The following is an 18,812-nucleotide window of genomic DNA, read 5'->3' as shown; positions in this document are numbered from 1 at the left end:
GAGATACAGAGGAAGACAACAGGTGCCAAGGGGCTGCTGCAACAGAGAACATGATGTTTTCAGGGAACTACATACAGTCAATTTGATGGAGCTAGAGTAGCACATGGAGAAGGAAATGGCAACCCACTCCAGTGTTCTTGCCTGGAGAATCCCAGGGACGGGGGAGCCTGGTGGGCTGCCGTCTATGGGGTCACACAGAGTCAAACATGACTGAAGTGACTTAGCAGCAGTAGCAGACTAGCACACGTGTGTGAAGAGAATGGCAGAAGATGATATGAGATAGCACACCAGGGACAGAGACTGGAGGCTGCTGCTGCTAAGTCGCTTCAGTTGTGTCCAACTCTGTGCGACCTCATAGACGGCAGCCCACCAGGCTCCCCTGTCCCTGGGATTCTCCAGGCAAGAACGCTGGAGTGGGTTGCCATTGCCTTCTCCAAAGCATGAAAGTGAAAATTGAAAGTGAAGTCGCTCAGTCATGTCCGACTCTTCGCAACCCCATGGACTGTAGCCTACCAGGCTCCTCTGTCCATGGGATTTCCCAGGCAAGAGTAGTGGAATGGGTTGCCTTTGCCTTCTCCAAGACTGGAGGACCCATGTCATAATACATTATCTTGAGGCCAACCCACATCCACTGACAGGACTGAACTATAGGATTAGGGACTCATGCGGATCTTCAGTTTGGAAAAGTTACCTTGGCAAGAAGGATGGGCTTCAAAAGAGCAAGAGGACACTATGTCCTAGAGAGAAATCATGATGGCTTAAGTAAGGCATGGAAAATGCAAGGAACAAACAGTTCAAGAGGTACCGCAGGTGATCCAGTCTAAATCAAAGTGGATAACCCCGGTGAAGTGGGTGGTGAGCAGCTGGGAAGGGTGGAGAGAGAGTAGCTGGGGAAAGTTTAAAAGTCAGCTGTCAGAGATTTATCATAAAATCACTATATCCATTCATCTGTAGATGGACACCTAGATTGCTTCCATGTTCTAGCTATTGTAAATAGTACTGCAATGACCACTGGGGTACATACATGTGTCCTTCTCAATTTTGGTTTTCCTCAGGGGAAGTAAGTCAGAAAGAGAAATATAAATATTGTATACTGACATATATATATGGAATCTGAAAAGACAACACTGATAAATTTATTTTCAGGGCAGCAATGGAGAAACAGACATAGAGAACAGATCTATGGACATGGGGGGAAGGGAGAAGGGGAGATGTATAGAGAGAGTAACATGGAAATTTACAATTCCATATGTAAAATAGATACCCAATGGGAATTTGCTGTATGACTCAGGGAACTCAAACAGGGACTCTGTGACAAGCTGAAGGGAGGGATGTTTTGGAGGGAGGAGACATTGGTGTACCTATGGCTGATTCTTGCTAATGTATGACAGAAAACCACAATATTTTGTAAAGCAATTATCCTTCAATTTAAAAATAAACACACATACACACACAAAAATCACTATAAAACTAGTGGGTCTCTGTTCTACTCACAGAACTGAAAAATAATTGACCATTCAATTATGATAAAAGGAAGATTAAGTTAAGAAAAGAAAAGTCTGAGCTCATAGGTATTTTACTAAAAATGAGAAAGAAATTCTATATAAATGGATAACCTCTTCTATATCTGTATTATTTTATTACAGTATTTTATACTGAGAGATAATATTTATTATTTCCCAAAATGCTAAAGGATGAGTTTCCTTTAGTCTGCACAACCTTTGACACAGAAGGCTGTTTAGGCCACCCTCTCCAATTCTTCGCTTAACATCTCTGCCAGATGATCATCAAGTTTCTCCCATCAGTGAGGGTCTCATAACCACAAGAGGCAACTCATTTCAGTTTTTGACAGTTTCAAATGATTTCTAGTCCCTCTGTGGATAAAACTGATTCACAGTCTCTTTGACGTAAGATTGCTTCCCTGCAACTTCCACCAAGCATTTCCAAATATATTCTGGATTTTCATATCATGAATTGGTTTTAATAGCTAAAGGCAATTTCTAAAGCACTTCTAAAAAATAAAAAATAAATCAAGTGGTTCCTTTCTTCTACATGATAATCAATAACCAGAATTTTTTGTCCTTGCAATGACCCATTGTTTAGCTGCCATATTTATCACATGCAGGCATCTTTCCAATTAAATTTGTTTCCCTGGGTTTTTATTGGCTTTTACGGCTTCCTTGATGGCTCAGAAGGTAAAGAATCTGCCTACAATGCAGGAGGTTTGGGTTTGACCCCTAGGTAAGGAAGATCTCCTAAGGAAGAGAATGGCTACCCATATCAGTGTTCTTGCCTGGAGAATTACATGGACAGAGCATCCTGGCAAGCTACAATCCATGGGCTTGCAAAGAGTCAAACACAACTGAGCAACTAATCCTTAACACTTTATTGGTTTTAGGATAGAAGATCCATTACAGCTACTAGTTAAGCGACTTATTTTGCTTGATTTACTGTCAAGAAATAATATTCATTTCACTGCCCAATGATAATTTACTATCTTTGTCATCTAAACTTTAACGAAACTTAATTGGAAAGATTTTTTATTTTAGAAAGCTAACTTTCCCTTCTTACCCAACCCCTAGTCTGCAATTGTGGTTACTGGCTAAAGAAGTATAAGAGGTACTCAGGTGATAAGTCCCAAATCCATTCACTCAAAAACACTACCTGTGCAGGAGATTTCTGACACCTTTCTCAATAAGCAAGAAATCAATATATAATGCAGTTGACACTTTTCATGTTGTACTTAACAATTCAATCAGTTCAAGATCAGGCTTTAGAAACATCACATTCACAGCTAACACTCCATATTGTTCAGCAGTTCTGGCCAAAGGAGAAAAAAATAAGTAAAAATAAATACATATATATATATATATATATATATACACACACACACGTAGGTTTAAAAAAAGGAAACAAAATTGGTCTCACTTGCAGAATAAGATTACAAACTAAGAAAATCAGACAAAAATCACCTAAGAAACTACTGAAGTGAGTAAGATTTGGGTGAAATGACATATAAATTAAGACAAACAAATCATCAGGCTTCCTGTTTAAAAAAAAAAAAAAAATTAACTGAGAAGTATTCCAACTCAAGATAACTGACTGAATATATGCTTTTGTCTTCCTTCTCTCCCAAAGCAGGAAATGAATACAAAGGGGAAAAAAACCTGTAATAGCCAAAACAACAAAGTGGAGGAGGGGGTAGTGATTATGAGGCAAAAGAGACTGAAGCAAGCCTCTGAGGAGTGTGGGATGGAGCGCAGACCAAGGGCAGAGGAAGCTGAAGCCCAGACCCAGGGGTGTGGAGCGGGGTGGACAGGGAAAGAGGAAGCCAGTATCCTCAGAGACCCCGATGGGCTCATGAGCAGGTGTGGAAGGTGGGTGTAAGAACTGGGAGTGAAAACAGGGGAATTAAATAAAGCAGCTGTACCAACTGCCCCACAGCCCCAGTAAAACACATCTTTCCAATCCTGACCCTAGAGACAATCCAAAGAAACTAGTCTCTGACAAAACCATTCAAATTGCCTATAAAGACAGGCCTCTAGTGTGGAGGTTGATGGCCAAGAGTCAATCCTAGCTCTGTTACACATCTAGAGGCACCCTCTCCTGCCCATTCATTCACCCTGAATAGCAGAGTCCCACCCATGTACCCAGATCTACACTTCACCATGGACGAGACACCTACTGAGCAGAGAGACCTATGGGAGAACTGTATGTCTGCTCTCCCAAACGGTCAGCAGGAAGGAAAAATAAATATTACTGAAGAAACAGAGATAATGTATGGAACAGAACTGTAAAAAAAAAGAAAGTTTTTTTTATAATATATATAAATGTAATTTATATTAGTATACCCAGAGCAAGATAAGAAGATATGACGTAAAACAACGCAAACAGGATGCTTCAAAAAGAACAGAGCACAAGAAAAAAAGTTCGGATTGCTGAAATTAAAATAAACAAAGGAAGAATTAAAAGACAAAATAGAGGCAATGTCCCAAATAATGCAAGAACACAATGGGGAAAAATTAGGACAGAAAAGATAAGAGACACCGAGAATCAGTCCAGAAGGTCTGCTCACCAACTAGTAAGTTTTTTGAAAAGAAAATATACAAAAGAGAAAGGATGTAATTATTTTTAAGTAAGTAATAATTCTCCAGAGGCAAGTCATGAGAGGCAAATTAAGGTAAGTGAAACAGATAGGCATTTAAACACAGACCTATGGCATTTCAGTATAAAAGAAAAAAATTTTCATAAAAATTTCCAGAAAAAAAACACACAGAGAAATCACTTACAAAAGAAAGAGAATCAGGCTGGCATGAAACTTTTTTACCCCAATATAATGTAAGTATATAATGAAGCATCCTCTTCAAAGTTCTAAGTGAAAGTGACTATGAATGCAGAATTCTAAGCACAGCCAACTATCAATCAAGTGTGAGTGCAAAAAAATACAAGTCTCCCTCATCCAAATACCTTTTGCTTGAAGAAGTAATTATGTACTTACCTAGGCAAAATGACGGAGAAAGCCATGTAATAGGGAAGACTCATAAAAAGATGTCTGTAAGAGTGAAATGGAGAAATATCCCTGAAGATTTACAAAATGGTAGTAAAGCCTAGTCAAGCCTGGAACTGGAGACCAGAGGACTCCCTTGAGAAGCAGAAAGAAAAGTAGATTCCAAGGGATAGCATTGCTCCTCAAGGTATATCAAAGGCTGGTTATGCTTTCTCAAAGAAGAAACAAACAGTAGCCTGAAACTCTAAAAAATCCAAAATGATCTAAAAGAATGTCAATGGTCCAAATATGAAGCATCTAAAATGTGGCAAGATTTTATATATAATTTATGCACTCTAAGAAACTATAAGAATATATCTTTTGAGGGGCTCAGAGGCAGAGAACACTTGGCCTAAATTTAAAAAACAGAATCTTTTCCCCTTAGTCAGCTTAGCGGTGAAAAATATTTATGCTATCAGAATAATAGCAACCAGTATTTACTGGTTTTTAACTTTTAGAATCAACATACAGACAAAAATAAGAAAATTTATTGCAGTTATAGAACAGAATTTAATGTTACCAGTTTTGGCAACATAAAAATAAGTAACTGATAAAAAGTGGGAATTGGAAGGGAAGAAAGAGGTGGAGAGGTGAGAGAGAGGACTTTAATGTCACCTTCTTACACAGTGAAAGGTCCATGTATGATGAGAAGATTTACTGGAACACAATCACAGAAATTTAAAGAAATAATCAAAAATCAAGACAAATAGTAGAAAAAATAAAATATTATAACTCAAAACTGAGAAAATGATGAGGTGAAGCTAAGAGGTAGTGTGAGAACATTGAATCTTCGTGTATCAGAGTGGGGAGGAAATTACGTTTAAAACTGATGAATGAAGATCTTTGCTCGTGGATATATGTGTGTGTGTGTGTATGTGTGTGTGTGAATATACATATGCGCATATATGTGTGTTGGACCTTATTCCTGATAACCCACAACTTTTGAACACACTCTCCACTTTTGACAGCTTCCCTATTACCCCCACTTTCTCAAGGTAGAATATAAGAAACTAGTTTCCAGACTCCATCACAGCTAAGATAAAGATGTAACTGAGGCTCTGTCATTCAAGACTAATTCATCAATGAGCCACATGAGGGACTGGGTGAGAGGAGCCCATATTTGGGGCACAAGGTGGGGAATGTGTTTTGGGGCCAAAGGCAGCAGCAACTGACAGAGGCATGCTGGAACACAAGCAATTTGCCCTAACACATTGTTTCATGCCACAAAGAAGCATGGGAAAAGGCAAAGCATAACCACGGAGCTGAGAACCTCAGAGAAAGACCATTCCATACAATATACCTCTTGGCTCAGGTTGGCCCTTCTGCTCTGTTTTAGAAGTATTTATTACATGGTTCTCCCCAACTTAAATGCATTTTGACCTTAACTCCATAACTCAGCAGGTTCAGTTCTTCCTGACTCTAATCATAAGTTCTTTCTTGATCCAGTTACCAAGTGACAAATTTAAGTAGTCTGTCCAACCTATTTTTTCCATTAACCATGTCATTTTTAGCGAGTATTTCTGCAGAATTCAGGACTTTTCAGAAATAAATAAATTGCTTTACAGCAGAAATACCTGTACAATATATTACTTAGGGATACAGAAGTAGCTATCAAAAGAACAAAAGAGAAATATCTAAAAGTAGCTGTGTTTACAGTCTTACTCCTGGGCATATATCCAAACAAAGCTAATTCAAAAAGATACATGCACCCCTATGTTTATAGCAGCACTAGTCACAACAGCCAAGACATGGAAACAACCAAATGTCCATCAACAGACGAATGGATAAAGAAGATGTCATACATATACACAATGGAATACTACTCAGCCATTAAAAAAAAAAAACAAAAACAAGATAACACCCTTAGAGTCACCATAGATGCAACTAGAGATTACCATACTAAGTGAAGTCAAATAGAGAAAGACAAATACTATATGATATCACTTATATGTGGGGATGAACCTATTTACAAGACAGAAACAGACCTATGGACCACAGAGAACAGACTTGTAGTTGCCAAGGGCAAGGGTGGTGGGGGAGGGATGGTGTGGGAAGCTGAGATTAGCACATGTAAACTATTATATATAGGATGAATGGACAACAGGGTCCTATTGTATAGCACAGAGAACTATATTTAGTATCCTATGATAAACCATCATGGAAAAGAATATAACTGAATATTATATATATTCAATCACTTTACTGTACAGCAAAAATTAACAGCATTGTAAATCAACTAAACTTTAATTAAAAAAAAAATGCCTGGGTTCAGAATTTGGGCCTAGGGACAGAGACAGAAAACATTATCTTGCATTACAAGCTCTGCTGTTCTACATGTTTGGTCATCATGTTAATGTATTACTTTATTTTAATCTCTTGTGCTGTCACACTCAAAAAAAGAAAAATGAGGGCAAAAAAGGGGAAAAAATTACATTATTCACAATATCAACAAAGCACTACAAAATAAACTTAAAATGTCAAACAGCTATGTAAGAAACTATATATATTTAATTAAAGATATAAAAGAAAATATAAACAAGTAGAGAGCAAAACTGAGAAGGCAATGGCACCCCACTCCAGTACTCTTGCCTGGAAAATCCCGTGGACAGAGGAGCCTGGTAGGCTTGCAGTCCATGGGGTCGCTAAGAGTCCGACACAACTGAGCAACTTCACTTTCACTTTTCGCTTTCATGCATTGGAGAAGGCAATGGCAACCCACTCCAGTGTTCTTGCCTGGAGAATCCCAGGGACGGCGGAGCCTGGTGGGCTGCCATCTATGGGGTCGCACAGAGTCGGACATGACTGAAGTGACTTAGCAGTTAGCAGAGAGCAAAAACAAACTTCTGGAAGAAAAGTCAAGTTAAACATGTGACAGGAAGTGTACATATTTGGAAGGGTTGACCATCCATGACTGATAACAGAAGTCTCAATTCTGGACTAAATAAATTAAACAGGTAAATGGCATACATTCTAATTTTATTTTTTAAAACCTTTATAGACCACAGTTTCAGTAATTTTTAAGTTAAATTTTAATAGCAAAATACTACAAAACCACTGTGTTTAGAAAAGGCAAAAAAAAGTTACAGATTGTAGCATAAATGCTACAATTTCCCAAAGTGTGAATACCAATTTAATGGGAAAGTATGTTAAAGAGTCACCAGGGAGAAACACAAAAATTCAATAAATGTAGATTTCTTACATAACATCTCAAATGTTAAACTCTGAACACAATGTACCTATGATCTTTGTTCACCATAAATGAGGTGATGAATTTCTTTCTTTTCATGCTGCTCCTAAAAGCAAAAGCAGAGAGTTTAAACAAAATGAAAATCTTGAGTAAAGCTCAAATCATTTAAGTGTACAGGCATACCTGGGAGATATTGTGGGTTGGGTTCCAGACCCCCACAAAAAAGCAATTGTCACCATACCGTGATTCATATGAAAGTTTTTGGTTTCTCAGTGCATATAAAAGTTAGGCTTACTCTAACTTCTAGTCTACCAAGTGTTCAGTAACATGATGTCTCAAAAAACAATGTACGGACCTAAATTTAAAAAGACTTTATTGCTTAAAAAATATTAACCATCGACAAAAGTCAGCAAGTCATTATCTTTTTGCTGGTGGATGGTCTTGCCTTGATGTTGATGGCTGCTGACTGATCTGAGTGGTGGTTGCTGAAGGCTAGGGTCACTGTGGTAATTTCTTAAAATAAGACAATGAAGTTTACCTCATCAACTGACTCTTCCTTTCACAAGTGATTTCTCTGTAGCAAGCAATGCTGTTTGATAGCATTTTACCCATAGAAATCCTTTCAGCCTCCTCAAATGCTGCAGCTGCTTTATCAAATAAGTTTATAATGTATTCTAAATCTTTTGTTGTCATTTCAATAATCTTCACAGTATCCTTACCAGGAGTAGATTTGATCTCAATAAGCCACTTTCTATGCTCATCCCTAAGAAGCAACTCCTCATCTCTTCAAGTTGTATCATGAAATTGCAATTCAGTCACATCCTTTGGCTCCTTTTTGAATTCCAGTTCTCTTGCTATGTGCATCCCGTCTACAATTATCTCCTGCACTGAAGGCTTAAACCTCTCAAGTCATCCACGAGCGTTGAAATCAACATCTTCTAAACTCTTGTTAATGTTAATAGTTGCACCTCTTCCCATGAATCACAAATGCTCTTAATGGTATCTAGAAGGGTTAAAATTTTTCAGAAGGTTTTCGATTGAGTTTGACCAGATATATCAGAGGAATCGCTATCTATGGCAGCTATGACTTTATGAAGTGTATTTCTCAAAGACTTGAAAGTCAAAATTACTCCTTGATCCATGGGCTGCCAAATGGATGTTACATTACTAGGCATGAATATATCGTTAATCTTGTTGTATATCTCCAACAGAGCTCTTGGGTGACTGGGTGATTGTCAATAAGCAGTAAATATTTTGAAGAAAATCTTTGTTTTTCTTTTTTTCCCTTTTTTTTTTAAGCAGTATTTCTGAACAGTGGGCTAAAAATACTCAGGAAACCATGTTGTCAACAGATGTGCTGTCATTCGGGCTTCATTGTTCCATTTATAGAGCACAGGCAGAGTAGATTTAGCGTGATTCTTAAGGGCCCTGGGATTTTCAGAATGATTAATGAGCATTGGCTTCAACTTCAGTCATCAGCTGCATCAGCCCCTAACAAGACAGTCAATCTGTCCTTTGCAGCTTTGAAGTCAGGCGCTGGCTTCTCCTCTCTAGCTATGGAAGCCCTAGATGGCATCTTCTTTCAACAGAAGGCTGTTTTGTCTACACTGAAAATCTGTCATTTGGTGTAGCCACCCCCGTTCATTTCCTCAGCTAGATCTTCTGGGTGACTTGCTGCAGCTCCTACACCAGCACTCGCTGCTTTGTCGTCCCACTTTGTTGTTAGGGAAATAGCTTTTTTTTTAAAAAAAAAGCCACACACCAATCACGGCTAGATTGAACTTCTTTTCTGCACCTTCCTTACCTTTCTGAAGCTTCATAGAATTGAAGACAGTTAGGGTCTCACTCTGGATTAGGATTTGACTTAAGGGAATGTTGTGGCTGACTTGACCTTTTATCCAGAGCACAAAAACTTTCTCCATTTTAGCAATAAGGCTGCTTTGCCTTCTTATCATCTGTGCTTTTACTGGAGTAGCTCTTTTAATTTCCTTCAAGAACTTCTCTTCTGTAGGAACTCCCTGTTAGTCCAGTTGGGTAGGGCTCTGCACTTTCACTGCCAAGGGCCCAGGTTCAATTTCCAGTCAGGGAACTAAGATCCTACAAGCTGCTTAACCAGGAGAAAAAAAAAAAAAAAAAGAACTCTGTATACACAGCTTGGGTAACTGGCACAAGGGGACTAGCTTTATGCCAGTCTCAGCTTTGGACATGCCCTCCTCAAGAAGCTATATCATTTCTAGCTTTTGATTTAAAGCAAGAGACATGCAATCTTTTCTTTTATTTAAACACTTAAAGGCCTTGTAAGGGTATTAATTGGACTGGTTTTGATATTTTTGTGTCTCAGGGAATATGGAGACCTGAGGAGATGGTGAGAGACAGGAACAGCTGATCAGTGAACAGCCAGAATACACACCATATTTATCAGTTAAGCTCATTGTCTTCCACCCTGTTGTCCCCACAAGATCACAATAACATCAAAAATCACTAGTCACAGACCACCATCTCAAATATAATAATAATGAAAAAGCTTGAAATACTGCAAGAATTACCAAAATGTGACTCGGAGACACAAAGTGAGCAGATGCTGCTGGAAAAATGGCACAACAGACTTGGTGGACACAGGGTTGCCACAAACCTTCAATTTTTAAAAACGTAATATACTGTGAAACATAATAAAATGAGGTATGCTGGTATAAGGGGACCCATCAAAAAGGATTAGAAATAGAAAAATATAATTGGTAGGTCAACCTTGCTCTCCCCAGTTCTACATGGAAGGAAAATAACAATGCCAAATGAAACAAAATAAGATAGTATGATTTATAAGGTTATGCTGTATTAAGAATGTTACATACTTTTCAAAGTGTTATCCTGGTGGGCAAATGTGAAAGAAACTTACTGGGATGTTGCAAGCTCCAATTTAGAAGCATTTCATCAGCAAAACTCAAACGATAACTTTTAAAGCATGAAGTCAGTTAACTTTAAAATAACTACTCTAACAGGAGGCACTGTTGTACTGTAAAACTAGCAGAGTTCAGGAAGACCTGAGGCTGAACTACTGTAACTCTGCCACTTATTAGCCAAAAGGCTTAGGGACATTGCTAATTTTTCTGAGACTCAGTTACCTCATCTCTAAAATGGGAGTCCTAATTCTTAGCATATAGGATAACTGAAAGGATTAAATCAGAATATATGGAGTTCTGACAGAAAGCCCACATGAAATAAACATGGACAAAAAGGACTATCCATCTCTGGAAATACATTTCTATAGCCAGTATCTTTTATACTTTCAAGTTACATCACAAATTAGTTACTTCATCACATCTTGAAAGATACTTAAAAGATTCTGCTCAAACTCTGCTTGAGAAACTGCATGGTGTAAAAAAGAAAAAGGAAAGACTCAGTTCAGTAATCTGGGCAGAGCCCAGCTCTGCCTCTCATCAGCTGGGTAGGACTGGAGCAAGTTACTCTCCCTTTTCTGAACCTGTTTCCTCACCTATCAAATAATGATGCTGATGTCTAATTAGAAGAACTGTCATGCATACTAAGGGAGATATGTGTAAAATACATCCCTTTAACTTCTTTTATTCACCAATTACCAGACAATACTTTAAGTCTTGTTATATAAAATATATAACACAAAATTAGGGAAGGCTAGGTGGCAGTAGTGGTAAAGAACCTGCCTGCCAATGCAGGAGACCTAAGAGTTGTGGGTTCAATCCCTAGGTTGGGAAGATCCCCTGGAGGAGGGCACAGCAACCCACTCCAGGATTCTTGCCTGGAGAATTCTATGGACAGAGGAGCCTGGCGGGCTACAGTCCATGGGGTCTCAAAGAGTCAGACACAACTGAAATGGCTTAGCACGCCCACAACACAAAATTAGATCAGAACCCAGTTTTTATTTTAATCTTCTTCAAAACATATCTAAATCCTAAGTCATACCAAAAATTTGCCAGGGGGAAGGAGTGATACTTGCCATGTATTTTTTTCTACAGGAATTACCAGTTTCTCCTTTAACGTCTTTCACTGAAAAAGCAAATTACTATTACAAATTACATGTTATTTTTGCAATTCAATAAGATCATTCAAGAAAAATTGACTGCAGATCTTCTATATACTAGACACTCTTGAAGATTCTTAGGGATACACACAGCAATAAGCAAGATCTATAAAACTCCCTGCCTTCATGGAACTCAGAGGAATTGGCCAAAGGCCACCACACAGGGCCATAAATGTACTTAGTTACCTTCTAGATATAGCATCCAACAACCAGGAACTTGCTCCGTTTAGTACAACAACTAACTCGCTGTGGTCACAACAAAGAAAATCCGATAGGAACAATGACATGGAAGGTGGAATAAAGTTCCAACTTGTCAGCTTTCTACTTTGGAACAGAACAACCGTTCTCACCACATGGAATGATCTTGCCCCACCTGCTTGCTTTCTCGCCAAGGTCAACCTACATCCAAAATAATTCCAAACTAAAAATTAGACTCATTTTCATTACTTCTAAAGGAAAGCACTTAATTTTACCCCAGATAACATGAAGTCTAGAAAGATTTTCAAATCATTCCTTAAACAGGTTTTTAATATTAGAAGCTTCTTATAATCACAAAAGAATACATGCAATTTTTAGTATATAACTTAATTTTATAGTCTACCGACCGCAAAATATAAACTGTCCTCAAAGATCAAACACATGTTAAATCAGTAATCATTTTCAGCCTAATATCCTTGCATAGCCAGGGAGACATATAATTTTCATCTGGCCATAGTCTTTGATTACATGTTTTCACTAAAAAGCTTATTTAGAGAGTGAAAGTGAAGAACAGAGAAAGACTCCTCATTTGTTTTCAGACTAATAGATCATAGATGTTCAGATACATACTTTATAGAAAACATTTGGGTTACATTATAATATATGTTCTAGAATAAAAGCTCTATCATACTATTTGTTCAGAACCATAACAGAAAATGTGCTTTAATTTACAATAATGGAGCCAGGCCCCTCTACAAAAACCTGGTGATATCAAGCATGAAATTTGGTTTAAGAGAGGCCTCTAGTGGTGATAGAAGTTACTAGCTCCTCTTTCCGCCCCCCGCCCCGCTCAACCCCTACTCCTGGGTCAAGTCTAATTCTCACTCAATTCTCCCTTCTCCCTCACAAATATAAAGCCTCAAGCAAAACAGCTAATATTCAATCACTGAATTACTCAATGAAGTCCAGAAATCAACTAAAAAGATGGATGTAACTGGTAGTACTGCACCATTATGGATTCTCTAAGGGCAAATTCTCCAACTTTGTCATAAAACCAATTTAGAACCATTCAGTGCAGAGAACAAACCTTAGTATTACCTTGCTAGGCTAGAACTCTCAATAAAAGTGAAATCTATGGTAGTCTAAGGCAAGCCTATCACGATAAAAACAAACACAACAACGTAAGAATTAAAATTCCTAAAATACAACCCATATGTTCTTATGTTTATCTTCAGTGGTACAATGGGTCTTCTAAAGATGTTTTGCACTCTTCACAGTTAACACTAATTAACACCAGGTGCAAATACAAAGACTAAGCAAACTTGGTTCTTTATACATAAATTATATTCAGATGACCATTTAATGCCTTCCCAGTTTCATTCCTACAATGTCCCTTGGATTGAGTATAGAAGCACCCTCTGTTCCCAAAACCCTTCCACACCCACCCCTCCCTGCCAGCCTGAGAACCTGCCTTACCTTAATCTAGGGTCCCAGTGAAGTCTTTTGAATCAGGAATGGAAAAAACTAGGGTGACTGGGTAGGATGATAGGATGGTAAAACTAGGAACACTGAGCCCTCCCTCCTAACCGTGGTCCCTCCCTTGCCCCAGCTGAATTATTTCGTTTCTGTCCCACACTCTAGTAATGCTGAGGCCCTGACCTGCTCCTTTGATAGCCTAAACTCAAAAATACTGAGACTACAACTGCCTCAGAATGAAAATGTTAGTCACTCAGTTGTGTCTGACTCTTTATGAGCCCACCAGGCTCCTCTGTCCACGGGATTTCCCAGGCAAGAATACTGTAGTGGGATGCCACTTCCTTCTCCAGGGGGATCTTCCCAATCCAGGGATAGAACCTGGGTCTCCTGCATTTCAGGCAGATTCTTTACTGTCTGAGCTATGAAGGAAGCCCACAATTGCCTCAGTATGTAGCCAAGGAACAACCATTTGCATCTATGGACACATCATTATCTTTTGTTACAACACTTAGGTTTAAGAGAGAAAGGAGAGGGAAAGCAAAAGAGAGGTGGAGAGAAAAGTGAAGGATGTAGAGAAGATTCTTTTTATGTCACGTCCTAATTTTGTTTAAAATACAAAAACACCTCCCATGTAGATTATACTCATAAAAAGTAGATTATAGCTGGGGGTGAGAGTAAGATTTCAACACAGTATTTTGTACCCACAGTGCCCTTGAACAGAGAAAACCCCAGATCAGAAGCAGTGCCTAAGAGCTGTGATGGATGCAGAAGGCACAGACCTCTCCTAGGACCAGCAGGAAGGCCCAAGGGAACAGGCCCAGACCAGCCTCTTCCAGCTCTAAATTCCATGATCATGACCCACCTGCAATGCAGACAAGGAAATAACGAGAGAAAGGTTCTGAAAAGCCCAAATTGATATCATAAGGTTTGAAGAGTGAAGCATGTGGTCTCAGTTCATGGGAAACACTGCAGACCTGCCCTGGCCAATGTACATGTTTTGGTTACAAAGTTTGGTCATCTGGATCAACATGACAGCAAAGAAGAGGATAAAAGGAAATTTAAATTTAAAAAGGCCTAAAACCATAAAAATTAAGCACAAAAACATATCAATGAAGCAAACAGCTAAATACCTCAACAAATGTAACTGTCAATACAGCATGACAATCTGAGTTCATTGGACTTGGTTTTTCTTGGTTTTGGGGGGCTTCTTCTTCTCAGTTTTAATATTTGTATTGAAGTATAGTTGATTTGCAATGTTGTATTCATTTCTGTTGTGCAGCAAAGTGATTCAGTTATACATATATATACTTTTTTATACTATTTTCCATTATGGTTTCTCATTGGACATTGAATATAGTTCCCTGTGCTATCCAGTAGGAACTTGTTCTTCTCCACTCTATACATAAAAGCTTACATCTGCGAACCCCAACCTCCCACTCCATCTCTCCGCCAAACTCCTCCCTCTTGGCAACCACCAGCCTATTCTCTTCTGGACTGTTATTTTTAAGAGATGAAGTTATATACATCATATTTTCTTTGCTAAAATGTTTTAGAAATTTTGACATCCAAAAGGTTCAGTTCAGTTCAGTCACTCAGTCATGTCTGACTCTTCTTTAAAAGTTGCTACAAATAATATATAGTGATTGAGTGTTGAGTGAAAGTCGCTCAGTCTTGTCCAGCTCTTCACAACTGTATGGACTATACAGTACTTGGAATTTTCTAGGCCAGAATACTGGAGTAGGCAGCCTTTCCCTTCTCCAGGGGATCTTCCCAACCCAGGGATCAAACCCATGTCTCCCGCATTGCAGGCAGATTCTTTATCAGCTGAGCCACAAGGGAAGCCCAAGAATACTGGAGAGGGTAGCCTATCCCTTCTCCAGCAGATCTGCCTGACTCAGAAATCGAACCAGGGTCTCCTGCATCACAGGAGGATTCTTTACCATCTGAGCTATCACAGAAGCCCACAAAGAATATATAGTTGCCATCTATATAAAAAACTATCCTAAGAAGTCATTTCTCAGAAATTACAGATGGCTGATGTTTACTGCAGTCAATTTCACTTTGCTTTTCAGAATAGATATATTGGTCTTATTGTAAATTGATTCAAATGAGTAAATTCTATACATCATTATGAAAAATGTATTTTAAAAAAGGTCAACTTAAGACTTAAGTGTTTTAGAATAAATTTGAGGATTTATTCATAGAGCAATATTATTGAGTTACTTTTCAAATTTTTGTATAAAGCACCAAGAGTAAGAAAAAGCACCAAATTCAAAACATTTCAATACTATAATGGTTTTCGTAGCATATTGTCAAACTTTCTCTTGCTATCACTCCTAATAATTTTTCGATAATTTGTTATCAAACACCAAGCATCCAGCCAGGCATTGTTTCAGGTACTGAGAGTTCAGCATTGAGCCAACAGATAAAATCCCTGACCTGACAAAATTTACCTCCCAATGGGAGAAGATCAACAATACAAAAGTTACATAATATGTTAGATCTTGTTCACCTTTCTAGAGGAAAACAAAGAGATGAAAGGGAGTCTTGGCAGGAACAATGGGATTCAATATTTATAAATAAGCTGGTCAGGGAAGGCTTTCATGAGAAAATGATATTTGAATGGTGACCTAATAGAGTCCCTTGTTTGAGAGTGTCAACTTTAAAAACAAAAACAAAAGCATAATGTGAGAGTTGAGAGTTAAGCTCTATTTGGGGCAAAATGAGGACTATAGCCCGGGAGGCAGCACCCCAGATAGCTCTGAGAAACTGCTCCAAAGAGGAAGTAGGAGAAGGTCAGTACATATGTGATTTTGGTGAAGGGGAAGTACACGCAATCAAGCACATAATTTTGCAGATTTCTGCTAGTCACAATGAGCAGTCACCGCCATGAAGGATTTTAATGCTTTCACAGATATAAGGAGATACAAGAATTGGGCTCATAAAGTCGGCTCCTCAAAATATCCAACTATCTGAAAACCTGTTCTGCCAGTTATTCTCGAGCACAGAGTGCTTCCCTTCTGCCCTCCACACTGAACTCCTTTCAAGAGATAGTGAAAATCAGCAGCTGCAGCAGCAGATGATTTAATCCTTGTAGAGGTATATGGCAAGTGCCAATTTGTAGTTGACAAGAATCAATCAGGAGCATTTCCTGAAGAGTGGATGGGCAGTGAGGTGTGGAGTGCAGTGAGATCGGGTGAATCCCTATAGACGATTAGGAATTTGACTTTTCCACTGAATTGAATGGGAAACATTGATGCCTTTTGAGACTAGAAGGGATATTATATGACTCACGTTTCAAAGGATCACCCCTGCCTCTGGCAAGGATAGGACACAAGCAGGGACAGTGGTTAGGAGGTTGTGGCCAAAACCCAGGAGAGAAATGTTAGTGGTCTGGACTAGGATCAAGGGTAATAGCAGAAGTGATGGTCAGATTTTGTACATATTGTGTAGACAAAGCCAGGAGGGTCTGCCTTGGAATTAAATGTGGGAAAGCAGAGCAGGAGAGAAAGAGAGAAATCAGAGACTCCCAAGATATAAAGGAAGACCCTTATTTATTTCAATAATTAGCATTATTTAATCTTCAGTGCTGGGAAATTTTGAAGGCAAAAGGAGAAGAGGGTGGCAGAAGATGAGATTGTTAGATAGCATCACTGACTCAATGGTCATGAATTTGAGCAAACTCCAAGAGACACTGAAGGACAGGGAAGCCTGGCATGTTGCAGTCCATGGAGTTTCAGAGAGTCGGACACAACTTAGCAAGTGAACAACAAAAAATCTTCAATTAAAGTGTAAGCATATCAAATTAGGTGTCAATTTTCTCTATAAACAAGTGGAAATCACCTACACTTTGTAAATGGTCATTTCTTATTTCTTTTTGCAGTGTTGAATGTTGTATTCTCAGTTGAATGACAATGAAAGTGAAAGTGACAATCACTCAGTGATGTCTGACCCTTTGTGACCCCATGGAGTCCATGGAATTCTCCAGGCCAGAATTCTGGAGTGGGTAGTCATTCCCTTCTCCAGGGGAACTTCCCAACCCAGGGATAGAACCCAGGTCTCCCACATTGCAGGCAGATTCTTTATAAGCTGAGCCACAAGGATACTGGAGTGGGTAGTCTATCCCTTCTCCAGGGGATCTTCCTGACCCAGCAATCAAAACAGGGTCTCCTGCATTGCAGGTGGATTCTTTACCAGCTGAGCTACCAGGGAAGCCCATATGATTCTTGAAATCTCAAATGTCTTTCAAAGCCCATCATTCTCCTGCCAAAATCCAATTCTTGTTTTTCATGGGCAATTACTCTGAATTTCTACTCATTAAAGAAGAATCTTCATTTCCAGCTGGACAGCACCTCAGGGGCTAACTCTGCGCCTGTCCACTGCTCTGTTAGCTTGCATCTCACTTCTAAATGCCTTTGAATGAGGTCTGTATCTCAACAGGGAAAACCATCCCAGCCCTTAGTTTAATGTTAAGGCACAGCACTTAGACACTGTTCTCACTCCTGGGAAGAGCAGAGCTACCGCCCTTGGGATGAGAGTTCCTGTGCTCATCTGTGTGACAGCTGAGCTGGGTTAAAACAACATTTAATGACAAGAGAAACTTACCTTGGCCAGAGCACACCACAGCTTTCCCTGAGTCTACACAAACTCCACTACAACCCAAATTCAAAGAAACTCATCAGTGGGAAAACAGTGCTTTTTCTGTGTATTCATTTTTTTCTTCTTTTACCTTCTTCTGAAGGATAACATACACACAAAAAAGCACATAAATGAACTTTCTGCTCAGTTTTCAAAACTGAACCTATATAACCAGCACCCAGAACAAGAAACTGTTACAGCATCCCATACTTCTCAGGCCCCCTCCTGATTAACCACCATATGACACTTACCTGACTCCTAACACCACAGATGAGTTGTATCTGTCTTTGCACATTATATAAATGGAACCATACAGTATGTACTCACTCAAATCTAGCTTTTTTAAGTCAGACTGTTTGTGAGGTGAATACACATTGTTCCATTAAATTTGTTGGTAATCCATTTTCACTGCTGAACAATATCCTATGATAATGTTTCCATCCTCTGGCTGGTGTGCATCTAATAGAGTGAAGCACTATGAACATTCTTGAACTTATCTTTTGTAAATTTCTGTTGGGTATATACATAGGAGTGGATTGCTGGGTCATAGCAATCAGCTGGATAATGCCCGACTAATTTTTAAATGGTCGTAACAACTTAATATTCCCAACAGCAATATATGAGAGATAGATTGTTCTATATCCTTGGCCACACTTGGTTCTGAGGAGTACTTTTCGTTTTACCCAGAATGGTGTGTTTAATGGTATCACATC

General features: G+C 38.9%; 1 protein-coding gene across 4 annotated transcripts in view; it reads right to left on the bottom strand.

The window, feature by feature from the left end:
• Window positions 1-18,812, bottom strand: part of BCKDHB (branched chain keto acid dehydrogenase E1 subunit beta) — a 267,754-nt gene that overhangs the window by 140,385 nt on the left and 108,557 nt on the right. The window contains exon 9 of one of the 4 annotated variants that reach the window (XM_055534877.1): window positions 7,645-7,839. The exons of the other annotated variants lie outside the window; for them this stretch is intronic. Coding sequence (XP_055390852.1) covers window positions 7,783-7,839 — 57 coding nt within the window. The 3' untranslated portion in view covers window positions 7,645-7,782. Of the gene's footprint in view, window positions 1-7,644; window positions 7,840-18,812 lie in introns of those variants that run through there. 4 annotated transcript variants of the gene reach the window in all.

This window comes from Bubalus kerabau, chromosome 9 (genome assembly GCF_029407905.1).
Source record: "Bubalus kerabau isolate K-KA32 ecotype Philippines breed swamp buffalo chromosome 9, PCC_UOA_SB_1v2, whole genome shotgun sequence".
NCBI lineage: Eukaryota > Metazoa > Chordata > Mammalia > Artiodactyla > Bovidae > Bubalus > Bubalus kerabau.
This window is presented reverse-complemented; position numbering and strand designations above follow the sequence as displayed.